At 42.4% G+C, this 16,127-nt stretch overlaps 1 protein-coding gene across 1 annotated transcript in view; it reads right to left on the bottom strand.

Annotated features, from left to right (window-relative positions):
* phaf1 (phagosome assembly factor 1) overlaps positions 1-16,127 on the bottom strand; it is an 84,509-nt gene that overhangs the window by 41,508 nt on the left and 26,874 nt on the right. Inside the window, exons 9-10 of the mRNA XM_056281639.1 lie at positions 1,191-1,303; positions 188-321 (exon numbers count right to left, since the gene is read on the bottom strand). Coding sequence (XP_056137614.1) covers positions 188-321; positions 1,191-1,303 — 247 coding nt within the window. The remainder of the gene's footprint in view (positions 1-187; positions 322-1,190; positions 1,304-16,127) is intronic.

The raw sequence follows: 16,127 nt of genomic DNA, 5'->3' as shown, positions 1-16,127 counted from the left end.
AACGGTGAATTAAGTTACAAAAGATACAAGGGTAAATTACACTAAATACTTTTGCCAGAGTGAGTAGTTTGTGTATGATGGCTCATCCATAAGAAAAGAGATTATGCTGAGATTGTTGATAAGTGAGAAATCAATTAGAAAAACCACAAGTAACTTGTCAGGAAAACAGAAGAGAATATCCTTCCACCTTGTCTTCAGACTTGTAGAATGCTTTGTGTGGTGAACCCAGGGCACCAAGTACATCTTGACAGGAGTCTCCAAAATAGATATTCCTCTCCAGAGATCTCCCCATGGAATCTGCCATTACCCCAGGACCACAGCCTGCATACAAATTGCAATACAATGACATGAATCACTGAACTTTAATGAAATAGATCAGAAAGATAATATATATATATATAAAATGTTATTATTATTATATAATCTTTATATCATTATTATATATTATTATATAATATATATTATGGTAGCATAGCGTAGAATCGAATAACATACAAGAGAACAAATATTGATTATATCATAAGGTCAGATAATATTCCATACTGAAATATGCATTATGCACTCATCCATCCATCCATTATCTAAACTGCTTATCCTGCTCTCAAGGTCGCAGGAATGCTGGAGCCTATCCCAGCAGTCATTGGGCAGCAGGCGGGGAGACACCCTGGACAGGCCGCCAGGCCATCACAGGGCCGACACGCCGGCACACACACACACCTGGGGACCATTTAGTACGGCCAATTCACTTGACCTACATGTCTTTGGACTGTGGGAGGGAGGAAACCGGAGCACCTGGAGGAACCCTACACAGACACGGGGAGAACATGCAAACTCCACGCAGAGGATGACTCCCAAGGTTGGACTACCCCCGGGCTCGAACCCAGGACCTTCTTGCTGTGAGGCGACCGTGCTAACTATTGCACCACCGTGCCACCATTATGCACTCAATAGTTTAAAAATCCTCCCATTCTTAGAATTATCCTTGACACTGATTACAGACCTACAAGTATGACTTAGCTTTAGCGAAGTAGCCTCACTTCGTTTCTATCCATTTTCCAGTTATTTACACATGGGTAGTAAGGTTTTATACTTTATACAGAGGAGCCTGGAGGCCCATGTGATCCCTCAGAACATCTCTCACACACACACACACACACACACACATACATACACACACACACACACACTACCTGCAATGAGAAGGTGAAGTTTTAACCCCAGAGGCCCTGCTCTATCTCTCAGTACATCCACACATTCTGCATAAACGTTCCCAAAGAAACAAGCCAACGGCATCACTGGAGCCCTGAGGAGAGAAGAGCAAGACAGGGTAAACAAAGAGAGCAAAGAGAGACTGAAAATGAACAAGAGAGTGATGTAGGAAAGTATGTGTGTCCACTTGTGCGTTTCTGTTTATTGTACAGCAATAGGCCCCTATTTGCATCTGTTGTTTTGGGGAAACATTACCCAGTATGGTAGACATAAATTCCCTAGTTGGAATACAACAAAGCAAGAAAGATCTTACAGCAGTTACATCTTCACGCATGCTCAATAATCCAAGTACGGAAATCAATGACGTTCGAATCAGTTCATCTGATTCCTCCCTATTCCTCCCAGCATTCCTCCTTATCAAGGATGTCCTTGATAGGGAGAAATGCTGGTTTGATCGGGGAGTCAAAGAGGCCATCTATGTGAAGAGGGAACGACCATCCCTGAACCAAGGGGGAGGCTAAGAGAACATCCGTCACCATCTTCCAGTGCTGTGATCACAGCTATTACCAAATCCTCTGTGAATAGTACACATGGCCATTGAAACTGTAATTAATGGTCACGCTCATATTTGCATATGAAACTGATCATTTTCAGTCGTTATGCCAGAGTGGGGATACCTGCAGTCAGTTAAGACTGAAGAGGTCACTTAGATGACTGATGAACCATATCTGTGAATAAACATTGTGTCCAGACGGACTGATTCAACCTTGTTTGAGTTCCAGCAGTTACATTTCAATAAGGAAAAGGAGCGAGCTCAGATGGTCATTTAAGGGCCAAAGCAAAAAAAATCATGCCTAATTTATATGAACTGTCAAATCCACCATGGCAATTCATAAAAATGAGAAGTAACATGTGCACTTGTTGCATACATTAGACCAGTGACGTGTAGTGAGGTCAGTGGCTGAGTAGGCAGTGGGCATTCACAAATCCAAATTACATCCTTTTGTGTTCTCTAATGTTTTGCAACAATCTGGTCCTTCTTTATTCTTCCAACTGCCACAGAATTCTAGAATATTACGCCCCCCTGGCTGAACTACATCCCAAATGAAAACCTAAACAAAAATTTTGTCAAAGTTGACAATATTTTTCATAATATGAAGTACTACTTTTTTCTTGTTTTATATGGTTTTTGATAGCTGTGAAATGACCAAGTAACACCACTGCCTCACATCATTACATAACACAGCAATACATCACTGAATCCCAGAAATGCCTCTTAAACGCTGCCCTTTCTTGGTTGTGTCAGTGGTCTCATCGACTTGTATGGACACGAAAGGGGCTGCATTTAGCTCATCTTGAACGTTCTGTCGAAGAGTGTCACTTATTGCCAAGATAAGGTCATTTTGAATATGGTCCAGTGTTCCAGAAAACACAGAAAACTTCAAGATGCGTCGCCAACTGTTGGTCTTTCTCCGCAATGAGGTTTAAGAGCTCTACATAGTTTCCCCAGTTTGATGAGCCAATGCTTTCCTAGTTTCCCCTGAAGGCTAATTCCTGTTTCCCTAAGTAGCACATAGCACATATCAAGTCCTTCAGAATCTTCCGATTTTCACTCACCTTTGCGTTGTGTGTGGAGACTTGCTGTTTGTTAGCCTCGTTTAAAGCTAGGTTGATCGGAGTGCAGTTTCCAAATGTTTTCAATGCCGCTCATACTTAACTAGCGCTGCAGGCAGGTTGTTCAGGTCACAGTAGCTGGCACCTACCCATACATTGTCCCGTTCTCTGGAAATCAGCAAACAGGGGAAGCAGTACAGTCTGCTGATGGAAGCATTGGAGCCACAGTTGCATAGCCACTCTTTCCTTATGTACCACTCCGGTTGGAATGATCAGATGATTTTCTGCCCTTTATGCTGGTGGAGGTCAGGGAGAGCTGGTGTAGGCCTGCCTTGCTTGATGGCAAGTAATTTTTGCTGGTAATCCAGTTTATTAAAACTCCGAAGACGTATGATGGTCGACATTACGGATTTCACTCTGAAGTGTAGCTAAGCTGCTCAAATTCAAATGAGTTAGCTTGCTTTATTGATAGCACAAATATCTACGACATTGTAGCAATTTAGCACCTTGATGGCTCTGACTGGCTCGCACTGCTGCCATAAGCAGTGCCTTTCCTTGTCCATTGATTTTGCCTTAAGCTACGCAATACACATACACAAACTCCGAAATTCATAACATTAAAGGCAATCCTGAAAAAAAAACAGCCTGCCCTTCCCATTGAAAAAGTAGGCGAGCCTGTGCGCTACACAGTGTTTTCATCTTAGAAGTTTAAGGACTTAACAAAGACAAGGACATAAAAATACGTTATAACACAGTATACTAGAATGAGATTTTAATATGTTGTTACGAATTTGTTGTACGGTTGTTTTGATTAAATGATCATATTAGACAAGATATACCACATATGGATTGTCTCAGAAAAGAATGTTATCAGCGCATAAGCCCTGCAAGTTTGGTGTGAGATGGAAGAATTCTGGAGTGAGTTGGATGACGTGGTGGAGAGGGTACGCAAGGAGGAGAGACAGTGGTGATTGGAGCGGACTTCAATGGACATGTGGGTGAAAGGAACACAGGTGATGAGGAGGTGATGGGTAGGTATGGTGTCAGGAAGAGAAATGTGGAAGGACAGATGGTGGTGGATTTTGCGAAAAGGATGGAAATGGCTGTGGTGAATATATATTTCAAGAAGAGGGAGGAACACAGGGTGACATACAAAAGTGGAGGAAAGTGCTCACAGGTGGAATATATCTTATGTAGAAGGCGCAATCTAAAAGGGATTGGAGACTGCAAGGTGGTGACAGGGGAGAACATAGCTAGGCAGAATTGGACAGTGGTCTGTAAGATGACTTTGGAGACCAAGAAGAGGAAGCGAGTGAAGGCAGAGCCAAAAATCAAATGGTGGAAGTTGAAAAAGGAAGACCGTTGTGTGGAGTTCAGGCAGGAGTTAAGACGGCACTGGATGGTAGTGAAGAGTTGCCGGATGGCTGGGCAACCACTGCAGAAATAGTGAGGGAGACAGCTAGGAAGGTACTTGGTGTGTCATCAGGACAGAGGAAGGAAGACAAGGAGACTTGGTGGTGGAATGAGGAAGTACAGCAAATTATACAGAGGAAGAGGTTGGCAAAGAAGAAGTGGGATAGTTCGAAAGATGAAGAAAGTAGACAGGAGTGCAAGGAGACGTAGCATAAAGCCAAGAGAGAGGTGGCAAAGGCAAAGGAAAATGCGTATGGTGAGTTGTATGACAGGTTAAGAGACTAAGGAAGGAGAAAAGGACTTGTACCGATTGGCTAGACAGAGGGACCGAGCTGCAAACAATGTGCAACAAGCTAGGGCGATCAATGATAGAGACGGAGATGTGCTGACAAGCGAGGGGAGTGTGCTGAGAAGGTGGAAGGAGTACTTTGAGGGGCTGATGAATGAAGAAAATGAGGTTGGATGATGTAGGGATAGTGCATCAGGGAAGTGCAGTGGATTAGCAAGGAGGAAGTGAGGGCAGCTATGAAGAGGATGAACAGTGAAAAGGCAGTGGTCCTGATGACATACCCGTGGAGGCATGGAGATGTTTAGGAGAGATGGCAGTGGGGTTTTTAACTAGATTGTTTAACATAATCTTGGAAAGTGAGAGGATGCCTGAGGAGTAGGGAAGAAGCATACTGGTACCCATTTTCAAGAAGAAGGGCGATGTGCAGAACTCTAGCAACTACAGAGGTATAACGTTGATCAGCCACAGCATGAAGATATGGGAAAGATAAATAGAAGCTAGGTTAAGAGGAGAGATGACGATTAGTGAGCAGCAGTATGGTTTCATGCCATGAAAGAGTACCACAGATGCAACGATTGCTTTGAGAATGTTGATCAAGAAGTTTAGAGAAGGCCAGAAGGTGTTACATTGTGTCTTTTGTAGATTTAGAGAAAGCATACGACAGGGTGCCGAGAGAGGAGGTGTGGCATTGTATGAGGAAGTCAGGAGTTGAGGAGAAGTATGTAGGAGTGGTGCAGGATATGTAGGAGTGGTGCAGGATATGTATGAGGGAAGTGTGACAATGGTGATGTGTGCGGTTGGAATGACAGATGGGTTCAAGGTGGGATTACATCAAAGATCAACTCTGATCCCTTTCTTGTTTGGTTTCATGCCATGAAAGAGTACCACAGATGCAACGATTGCTTTGAGAATGTTGATCAAGAAGTTTAGAGAAGGCCAGAAGGTGTTACATTGTGTCTTTTGTAGATTTAGAGAAAGCATACGACAGGGTGCCGAGAGAGGAGGTGTGGCATTGTATGAGGAAGTCAGGAGTTGCAGAGAAGTATGTAGGAGTGGTGCAGGATATGTAGGAGTGGTGCAGGATATGTATGAGGGAAGTGTGACAATGGTGATGTGTGCGGTTGGAATGACAGATGGGTTCAAGGTGGGATTACATCAAAGATCAACTCTGATCCCTTTCTTGTTTGCAATGGTGATGGACAGGTTGACGGACAAGATCAGGCAGGAGTCTCCATGGACGATGATGTTCGCAGATGACATTGTGATCTGTAGCGAGAGTAGGGTGCAGGTTGAGGAGAGTCTGGAGAGGTGGAGGTATGCACTGGAGAGAAGAGGAATGAAATTCAGTAGGAGCAAGACGGAATACCTATGCGTGAATGAGAGGGAGGACAGTGGAATGGTCAGGATGCAAGGAGTGGAGGTGACGAAGGCATATGAGTTTAAATACTTGGGGTCAACTGTCCAAAGTAACAGGGAGTGCAGGAGAGAGGTGAAGAAGAGAGTGCAGGCAGGGTGGAGTGGGTGTAGAAGAGTGTCAGGAGTGATTTGCGACAGAAGGGTACCAGCAAGAGTTAAAGAGAAGGTTTACAAGATGGTTGTGACACCAGCTACGTTATATGGTTTGGAGACAGTGGCACTGACGAAAAGACAGGAGGTGGAACTGGAGGTGACAGAGTTGAAGATGCTAAGATTTTCACTGGGAGTGACGAAGAAGGACAGGATTAGGAATGATTATATTAGAGGGACCGCTCTAATAGTTGGCTGGTTTGGAGACAAAGCAAGAGAGGCAAGATTGAGATGGCTTGGACATGTGCGCAGGAGAGATGCTGGGTATATTGGGGAAAAAGATTCTGAATATGGAGGTGCCAGGAGAGAGGGAAGGAGGAAGGTCAAAGAGGAGGTTTATGGATGTGGTGAGGGAAGACATGCAGGTGGCTGGTGTGACAGAGGAAGATGCAGAAGACAGGAAGAAATGGAAACGGATGATCCGCTGTGGCGACCCCTAATGGCAGCAGCCAAAAATAGTAGTAGTAGTAGTAGTAGATTGTCTCAAAATCAAGCAATCAACAAGAAATCAACACAGACGGTTTAAATTACCAGTTTAAGATATGCATATTATGCCTAGTTGTTCAACTTATTTTTTGAGACCTCATTTCAGCACAGGGACACGCGATCCTTCTGAGAGAGAACATCTTCTATTTACTTGAACTTCCTTTGGGTCTTAGAACATAGGTTTTATTTTTTGTCATGTAAGTATCGAATAATCTCTATTTTTGATTTTGATTTTTTTGATTTTGATATACTTTTATTAATCCATGCGGGGAAGTTATGCTTTGCATTTAACCCATCCTAGCTGTGTTGCTAGGAGCAGTGGGGCAGCCACAGTGCAGCATCTGGGGACCAACTCCAGTTCATCTTGCCATGCCTCGGTCAGGTGCACAGAGAGGAGTATTAACCCTAACATGCATGTCTTTTGACGGTAGGGGAAACTGAAGCACCCGGAGAAAACCCACCGCAGAAACGGGGAGAACATGCAAACTCCACACAGAGGACAACCTGGGATGACCCGCAAGGTTGGACAACCCCCGGGGTTCGAACCCAGGAGGCAACAGCGGTAACCACTGGGCCACCATGCCGCCCACATTTAGAAATTATATTCTTTTATTTCTTCTTAAATTTCTTTTATATCTTTGACAACATACATTAGATATTATTCATTTTTCTGTTCATAGTTTTTGATGTTTTAATCAGAGCTTTCATCCCCCATATGCACCTTGTGCACCATCCAGTGTACCACCTTGTGCACAACCCTGTGGCGAACCTGATGAGCTGCAGCTCACACAGACACACATGAAGTTTCAAGCATGCCTACTGATGTGACAAGGAGCCCATCCGCAGTTGACTACAACGGCAGTACAGGAGAATGGTGTTCAATGACAGCAAAGGACAGGCAGTATGTCTTATCTGAAATCCTTCCACTTAAACCAGGTGATTTACCGAAAACACAAAACCACTACACGATATGCTCAAGGGGGTAGCTCCGGGATCCTTCAAACTAGAATGAAATGAAGATGCAGATGAGAGCTTTAAACAATTGAGGAGAGAGTTGTCAAGTCCCAGCCTTGATCCTGCCCACCTCTCAACCCACTTTCCACATCTAGTTCCGCATTGGAGAAACAAGCTACAACTCTGCTGTGGCACGGTTCTATTGTGACAAAACTAAGCACATGGTGGATTACACCCTGATCCCACCCACCATGAAAGGAAAACACAGATGTCTTCTCACAGCTGACTGCCCTGCTTGGGCCATTGAAGCATGCGGCAATCTTAAAGGAGTGAAAGATATTGTTCTACACACTTCTCTCACTGTTTTTTTTGGGGGGGGGATTTTTTCCCCCCATTTTCTCCTCAATTGTATCCGGTCAATTACCTCACTCTTCCGAGCCATCCCAATTTCTGCTCCACCCCTTCCGCCAATCTGGGGAGGGCTGCAGATTACCACGTGCATCCTTTGATACATGTGGAGTCGCCAGCCGTTTCTTTTCACCTGACAGTGAGGAGTTCCGCCAGGAGGACATAACGTGTGGGAGGATCACGCCATTCCCCCCCAGTTCCCTCTCCCCTCCAAACAGGCACCATGACCGACCAGATGAGGCACTAGTGCAGCGACCAGGACACATACTCACATCCGGCTTCCCACCTGCAGACACAGCCAATTGTGTCTGTAGGGACCCCAAACTAAGCTAGAGATAGCATGGGGATTCAAACCGCTGACCCCCATGTTGGTAGTCAATGGAATAGACCACCACACCACCCGGATCCCCACACACATTTCACTTTTAATCGACACTCTTGAACATGGCCAGTTTGACGTCGGTGTCAGATGCATAAAGGACAAGATGGGAAGTGTCCCTTCTGGGGGAAGTTTTCCACATTACAGTCTTCAAGAATACAATTATCAATGTAGCTTCATTTTTGGTTGAAGAGGGAACACCACATTGCCGTCAGAAAAAAAAAACAAGACAGCCAAACAGTGGTGTCGTTAGGTCTGAGCATCTGAGGCTACAGCCCTGAATGTTTTATGAATAGCCCTGGATCTCAGATTTTTTTTATCTTTGTTTTTTGGCTGGACCAGCCAGTGGGGCCAGCCCTACAAACACGGATGTCCCTGACTGACTGCGTCTGCACCACACCAGCGTATGCCTGTGTTGTGCCAAGTAGGCAGAGTTTGCACAAAATTTAAAAGGCATCTCAGCTGACGCATATTCTTGATGCTTCACCCAATTCAAGTGGCGAAAGCGGCGTGTACGCTTACTTCAACCACATAGCTGAACCACCTCACAGGATGTCCGTGTGTGTGTGTGCGGGCGGGCGGGTGGGCCCTGTGATAGCCTGGCAGCCTGTCCAGGGTGTCTCCCCGCCTTTCACCCAATGACTGCAGGGATAAGCTCCAGCATCTATCTCTGAGAGCAGGATAAGCGGTTTGGATAATGAATGTTGTGTTGTTATTCTATGTAAGTACATTAACGGCCACTAAACCGGATTCAAATTCTGTGCATGTGTAAACATACGTGGATATTTTGATAAGTAAAAACATTCTGGTGATGATTGGAGGAACTATTATTGATCCATCAAGCCGGTATGTATTTGTTGATTGTCAAATTTACTCAGAACCCTGACACTTAAATTTATATGAACACAACTATGATGATAAATCCTTAATTCAGTATATCTTTCTCATGGTATCAAGGGGACAACAAAATATACTCGTAGGGGGCGACTTCAATTTTTGCTTGGATTCTATTCTGGATAATCAACCATGACAGTATCCAAAACAAGTGGCCAAAACTACCTTTTATGAAAGATCTTAATTTGATGGATGTGTGGAGACAAATGCACCTTCAAACCAGGGACTACTCCTTCTATTCCTGTCCCCATAACTCTCATACTAGGATTGACCTTTTTCTGTTATCAACACGGCTAATTTATAGAACATTAGAATCTGAACCCCCACCTGCCGCTCAATAACTGCTGGGATAGGCTCCAGCATTCCTGCGACCTTGAGAGCAGGATAAGCGGTTTGGATAATAGATGGATGGATGGACAGAATCTGAATACTAATCTAGAACCCTGTCAGATCATTCACATTTGACCCCGTCTATCTTTATGCCAGAAAAACCAACTAATTCATATAGATGGCATTTGAACCATACCCCTCTTCAAAAACCAGATTTCTGCAAATTTATTAGGGACCAGATAGAGCTATTGTGTGAGACAAACTGTGCCTCTTTCAACAGTTTTATGAGACACGCTTAAAGCTTATTTAAGGGGACAAATAATCTCCTATACAAAAGTTATTACAAAGAAATACATGGAACAAATAGAATAACTGGAAGCAGAAATTTTGAAATTGGAAAAGGAGTTCCAACAGTCTGGATCCAAGGAATTATACCAATCACTGGTAAACAAAAAGATCAAATACATTAAATATAGAATTGAAAAAGCAATTTTAAGAACTAAACAAAGATATTATGAATGGGGAGAGAAGGCACAAAAATGTTTGCCCTGGCAACTGAGAACAGAGGAAAGCTCAAGGACAATTAATGCAATTCAAACTGAAATGGGTTTAGTCTCATATAATCCAAGAGAAATTAATGACACATTTAAACAATTTCATAAAAAAATTTATATTCATCGAAATCCCCATAAGACTTGACTAAAATTGATATATTTCTGTTCACCATTGAATTGCCCAAACTTGGCCAAGAAGACCAAATGAATCTTGATATTCTCTTCACATAGAAAGAAATTGAAAAGACCCTGGGCTCGTTGCAATCTAATAAATCACCAGGGGAAGATGGTTTCCCTCTTGAATTTTAGAGAATTTAAGGATGTACTCATCCCCATAATCATGGATGTAATTAACTTAGCATCTTAGGAGAGCTGGCCCTGGATCGGCTGGGAGCGTGAGGCAGGCTAAGCTAACTGCTAGCCCATGCAGACCGGTGGTTCCGACGTTCATCCTGGCTGGCACTCATACCCTTGGACAGTGATTTTTTTTTTGATATGTTAGCTTGGATATATGTGTTCTTGTAGTTTTTGGATGTTTGTCTTTGTGTTGTACTGATGTGGGCTGGGGGAAAGGGCATTTTGTTTCATGTACGCAAGTGCATGATGTGAAATGACAAATAAAGTGTCCCTGATTCCTGATTTAAAACTCAACTCTCCCCGAATCATTCTCTACTGCTATAATCACTGTGATTCACAAAAAAAAGAAAAAGAAGTAAAGACCCATTAAAGTGCTCTTCACTTTGACCTATTTCATTATTAAATTCAGACCACAAATTGATCTCTAAGGCCCTAGCTAACAGGCCTGGCCAATATATACCACAATTAATAAATCCAAACCAAAGTGACTTTATTTTGAAATGCTCATCAACAAACAATTTATGTAGGCTCTTTAATATTATCCCTCTAACAAAATCTAAAACTGAGCCTAGTATAGCTGTAGCTCTAGATGCTGAAAAGGCTTTTGATAGGCTGGAGTGGTTGTATTTACTTAAAGTTTGCCATGTTTGGGTTTGGCCAGCTGTTTATTAATTGGGTAAAACTCTTTATCATGAACCCTGGTCAAAATTACCAGTAATGGACAGATCTCTACAGCATTTCCCTTGAGTAGATCAAGTCGACAGGGTTGCCCTTTGTCTCCAGGACTCTTTGTCTGGGCTATTGAGCCCTTAGTTGAAGCATTCAGACAGAATCCTGATATAAAGGGTTTCAAAGTAGAGCAAACGTATCATAAAATTAATCTCCTGGCAGGTGACGTAATTTTGTACATAACAGACCCTGGTAACTCCCTCACCAAATTGCAGACTCTATTTAACACTTATGGTGTTATTTCAGGATATAAGGTTAACTGGGAAAAAACTGAAATTATTCCAGTAATGAATTTGTATTACACTGAGAATCTGCAGATAAGCCCATTCAAGTGGCTTCCGAATGGTATAAAATATCTTGGAATAGCTGTAGATAATGACCTTAAACATTTGTACAAACTTAATTGCCTCTCAATTCTCTTAATTGCCTCTCAATTCTCAACCATCCCTTCCTAACCATGACCCCTGATACCCCTTAATGCCTATACTACTGTTGCCATGTGTGTTTCATATGCATTTATTCATGTATGTATTTATGTTCGGAAGTTGGATATGTTAACACAGAGCTACCATACTGTGCCGTAAACATATCACTAACCTGGTTATGGGGCAATGAAGTTTCCTAAATCGTAAACGTTGATTGAGATGGACATCTGCCACCAAGCCCATCAAGAGCCACTGGAAAAATATGATGAAGCATTTTATGTCAATGGATCTAGCTACTGTCATAATGGATAAAGAGTTATCAGATGAGCTGTTGTGGACGAAGACCTTAAGGTGAGGTTAGATAGAAGCCTGGACCAAAGAGGTGCCCAGTTTACTGAAATAGCCTTGAAGCAAGCACTACTGATGTCAAAAGATTTGCATTAGGAGTTGTTCATGCTTTCAGTCCTGTATGGCGAAAGAGAGGGTTCTTGACAGCTGCAAGAAGCCCATCAAGCACAAGAAATGTCATCAGTGATGCACTTGAGCTCCAGAAGGAAGTGACAGTCATCAAGGCTACAGCGCATACTCAAGATAAGATACTCAATATAAGGGGTGAGGATAGCTGCAGTGAGTTTAGACTGAAGATGTCACTTCATTGAATGATGAAACGTATCTGTCAATAAACGTTGTACCCAGATGAACTGATTCAACCTTCTTTTGATTTTCTTACCTGGATTATTGAGCATGCATCAAATACACTTACCCTATATCCTTATCATTATGTTTGGAAATCTATTAAATCCATTCTGTTTTATACTACTATTGCTCTCATCACCATTATTGTTGTGATGTTATGTATTCTGCTTGCCTATTTTTCTCTCTGCTTGTATATCAGATGTAGGATTTCGAGTCCTGAGAGGTAATTTCCTGGCTGAGGAGGAAGAAGAGGGAGGCCTGTCTGTACAAATCCCTCCTCCATGATGTTGATGTCCAAGACACTGATCCTCCCATTTCCTAATTATGAATTACGTTCATTTTGGCATGGGGACACGTTGTCATTCTGAGGGTTGAGCAGAAACACTAGTCTCCCATTTTCTTGGATTTCCTTCAACAGCATTACATTACACTCATCAGGTTCTTCTGTGCATTTATCTTCTACATAGAGAATGAACTCCTCTGTTTAGGAATATTCTTACATTTCTTAAAATTACTGGTGGATGTATGCACTGGAGGATGTATGCGCTGGTGGATGTATGCACTGGAGAGAAGAATGAAAGTCAGTAGGAGCAAGACGAGAGGAATACATATGTGTGAACAAGAAGGAGGGCAACGGAACGGTGATGATGTTAGAGATGTTCCGATACCATTTTTCCCATCCCGATACGATTCTGATACCTGTACTTGCGTATTTGCTGATACCAAGTACCAATCCAATACTATTATATATATTAAGACAGATGTCGGAAAAAAAACTTTAATTCATAGCAGTACAAGCCTGTTTCATGCGCTATGCACTCATCAACTGCCAAGTTGGCTATACAACTCGATCCAACAACTTGGCAGTCCAAGAACTTGGCAGCTGACGAGTGTGTGATGCACAGAACAGGCTTGTACTGCAATGAATTATTTTTTTCCCTTACATCTATCTTATTATTCTGCTCCTCATTTGTTGAGCACTTTGATCAACACCATTGGCGGCTCCTGACAAAAAAATAAATAAAATAAATATATAAATAAATATATATATATATATATATATATATATATATATATATAGTATATATATATATAGTATATATATATATATTCTTTTTTTTAACAGCTGTATACTACTAACCCTGTATGAATGTGATGATTGCTATCATTGTTATATGGCCTGACTCAGGTTAAACCCTTTGTAAAACATGAACAAATACATACAGAGAATGAATGCCACAGAACTTTCTTTTATTATCTAGTTTGACAGTCATAACTGAAAAAGAGCACAAACAAATAAACCTAGGAATAAATAACAATTCCTGTAAAAAAAACTCTTAAAATGCAGCCATAATTTAGTAAAATGAAAAAAAAATTAAATAGTGCAAATTTTAAATAGTAAAGAGTAGTGCAACATCAACCTAAAAACTAAACATTCAAACATAAACAAGAATTACAATTAAAGTGTAAAACAAAAGAGCAACAGCTACACAACGAACAAAAAACAAGTTCAAACAAGTAGGCTACACATTGCAGTAGCAACTTAGTACGCTCACAGTTTCAAGAGCAATGGCAGGTTCTTCTTCAAGAAGAGGAGCATTTCTGCTCTCTCTCCTCTGTTCTTCCTTGCATCAACCATGATGGAAGCTGCGCTGAACAGTCTCTCACTATCCACACTGGTACAAGGAGCACAGAGACCTTTTGCAGCAGCAGCAGCCAGGGTGGAAACCTGAACTAGGTTGCTTCCCCAGTAGTGGAATGGGCTGTCTGAGCACGGGAAAGTTTTCTCTCTCAAATATGTCCGTATTTGAACCTGTGTGCTTGTGCTACTCATCCCACATTCCTCATCATGCTCCTGCAGGATTTCCTCAAACAGGCCCTTTAAGCTGCTCTTTCTGCTGCTGCTGCTTGGCTGTGCTTCCATACGTGGGACCTTTTCCGGCACTGGCTCTGCTGCGTCAGTTGTGGTCTTCCTCAATGACTATTCCATCTTCTCCACCTCCTGCGTCAGTACATCCTTTGCGTGTTTGATGCTGTCTGCACTTGTGAAGTATCTGAAATAACAATAACACATAATAAATGTCTAAAAAATTAAACAACAACATCCTCTATAGTAGCTCTTGATGGTGACAGACATAAGTTAATGCAATAGTAATGCATACGATGAATGTGCATAAAATAATGCTATGTCTAGATATCTAGAACACCACTTCTAAGTTTTGATTATAATATGGACAATTACATTTAATAAGCATACTATTAGACATACCTGTCTTTGAAACGCGGGTCCAAGAGTGTGGCAACTGCATACAATGGCTCATCCTCGATGGTTCTGAACCTTTTCTTGACAGCCTCTGGAAGGGTAGTTTTCATCGTTTTTATACCCATTTCCTCCTGGTTCTCCTGAGTAAGGAGCCATTTTAGCACTGTGACCGAGGGGATAACTTCAGCTGCAGAGGAGGTGGAGGAGCAGTTCTGTCTGGTCAGTCCTTCAAATGGTGTCAGAACAGCAATGGTTTTCTCCAGCAAAGCCCACCAGTTGGCTGTCAGGGTTGCTGGCAGGTCGTGGTCAGCTCCATATGATGAAATCAATTGCTTCTGCTCCAGTACACTCTCGACCATATAAAACATGCTGTTGCACCTCGTCGCCACGTCTTAGTGCAGACGTTTGCTGGGCATTTGGCAATCCTTCTGGATATCCTCCAGGTGTGTAGTAGCCAGTGGCGAGTGCTTAAAGTCCCCAATTATCTTTCTAGCATTTGCCAGCTCATTGCTCACACTGCACTGTGATAGTAGCCCTTTGTGCACCACCAGCTGGATCAAGTGGTCGAAGCATCCCAAACTCGACATGTCCATCTTGTCCATAGCTTTCTTCATGTTGCGTGCGCTGTTGCACAAAACAACATGAACGTTGGACTTGGGGTATCCCATTTTACCAGCATCCCTTCAACTGTTTCAGCAACTGACGTGCCAGTATGTGACCCATGGAATTCGTTTGCTTGCAGCACCGCAATTTGAAGAGCAAATGTCGAAGCTATGTCCACCCAATGTGAGGTTAAACTGGGCAAAGACATTGGGCATACGTCGGCGGTTCAAATGTCAGTTTTAACGCTAATCGCCTGCACACATTTTATGTGTTTATGTGTTCCCTCACTGTCTCATATAGTTTGGGGAGGGCAGTTTCAGAGATGTATTTACGACTTGGCAAACAGTACCTTGGCTCCAAATTATCAATTAAGTGGCCAAATCCAATGTTTTCGATGACTAACAGGGGTTGATCATCTAAAACAATGAATTCGACAAGTTTGCCGGTTATCTTTGTCGCTTTTAAGCTGTCTTTGTGGAATTTATCGCGTCGTTGGAAGGCGGTTTCCAACATGTGTTGCTGCAGTTTGTGCTTTTTTTCCCCCTTTGCCTTGTTGAACTCACCATGCTCTTTCGCATGATGCGTCTTCAAATGCTTTACAAGATTGCTGGTGTTGAAACTGGCAACACTAGTGCCACCCCTTGAAACTAAAGCCTTGCATACTGTACACAATGCTGTTTTACTGGTGGGATTTTGCAGTGTAAAATATTCCAAAATTGCTGACATTTTGCTAGCGTTACACTAAATTTCACAAAACCAATGTTTTGTTGCTGTTCTAAAACAGTAGCTGCCAGTAGAAACACAATGCAACTTGCTGTGTAAGCTACTGTTTCAGAGAGGTGAAGAAGAACTGATTTCCGGGAAAACGGCTGTTTTATCCAGGCAAACTGCTTTAAAGTTGATCCTGTTTCAGGGTTAAAAGTTATGTGATATTGGGTCGGTGCATAAACTCGCGTAC

The sequence above is a fragment of the Lampris incognitus genome, chromosome 6 (genome assembly GCF_029633865.1).
Source record: "Lampris incognitus isolate fLamInc1 chromosome 6, fLamInc1.hap2, whole genome shotgun sequence".
Taxonomy (NCBI): Eukaryota; Metazoa; Chordata; class Actinopteri; order Lampriformes; family Lampridae; genus Lampris; species Lampris incognitus.
This window is presented reverse-complemented; position numbering and strand designations above follow the sequence as displayed.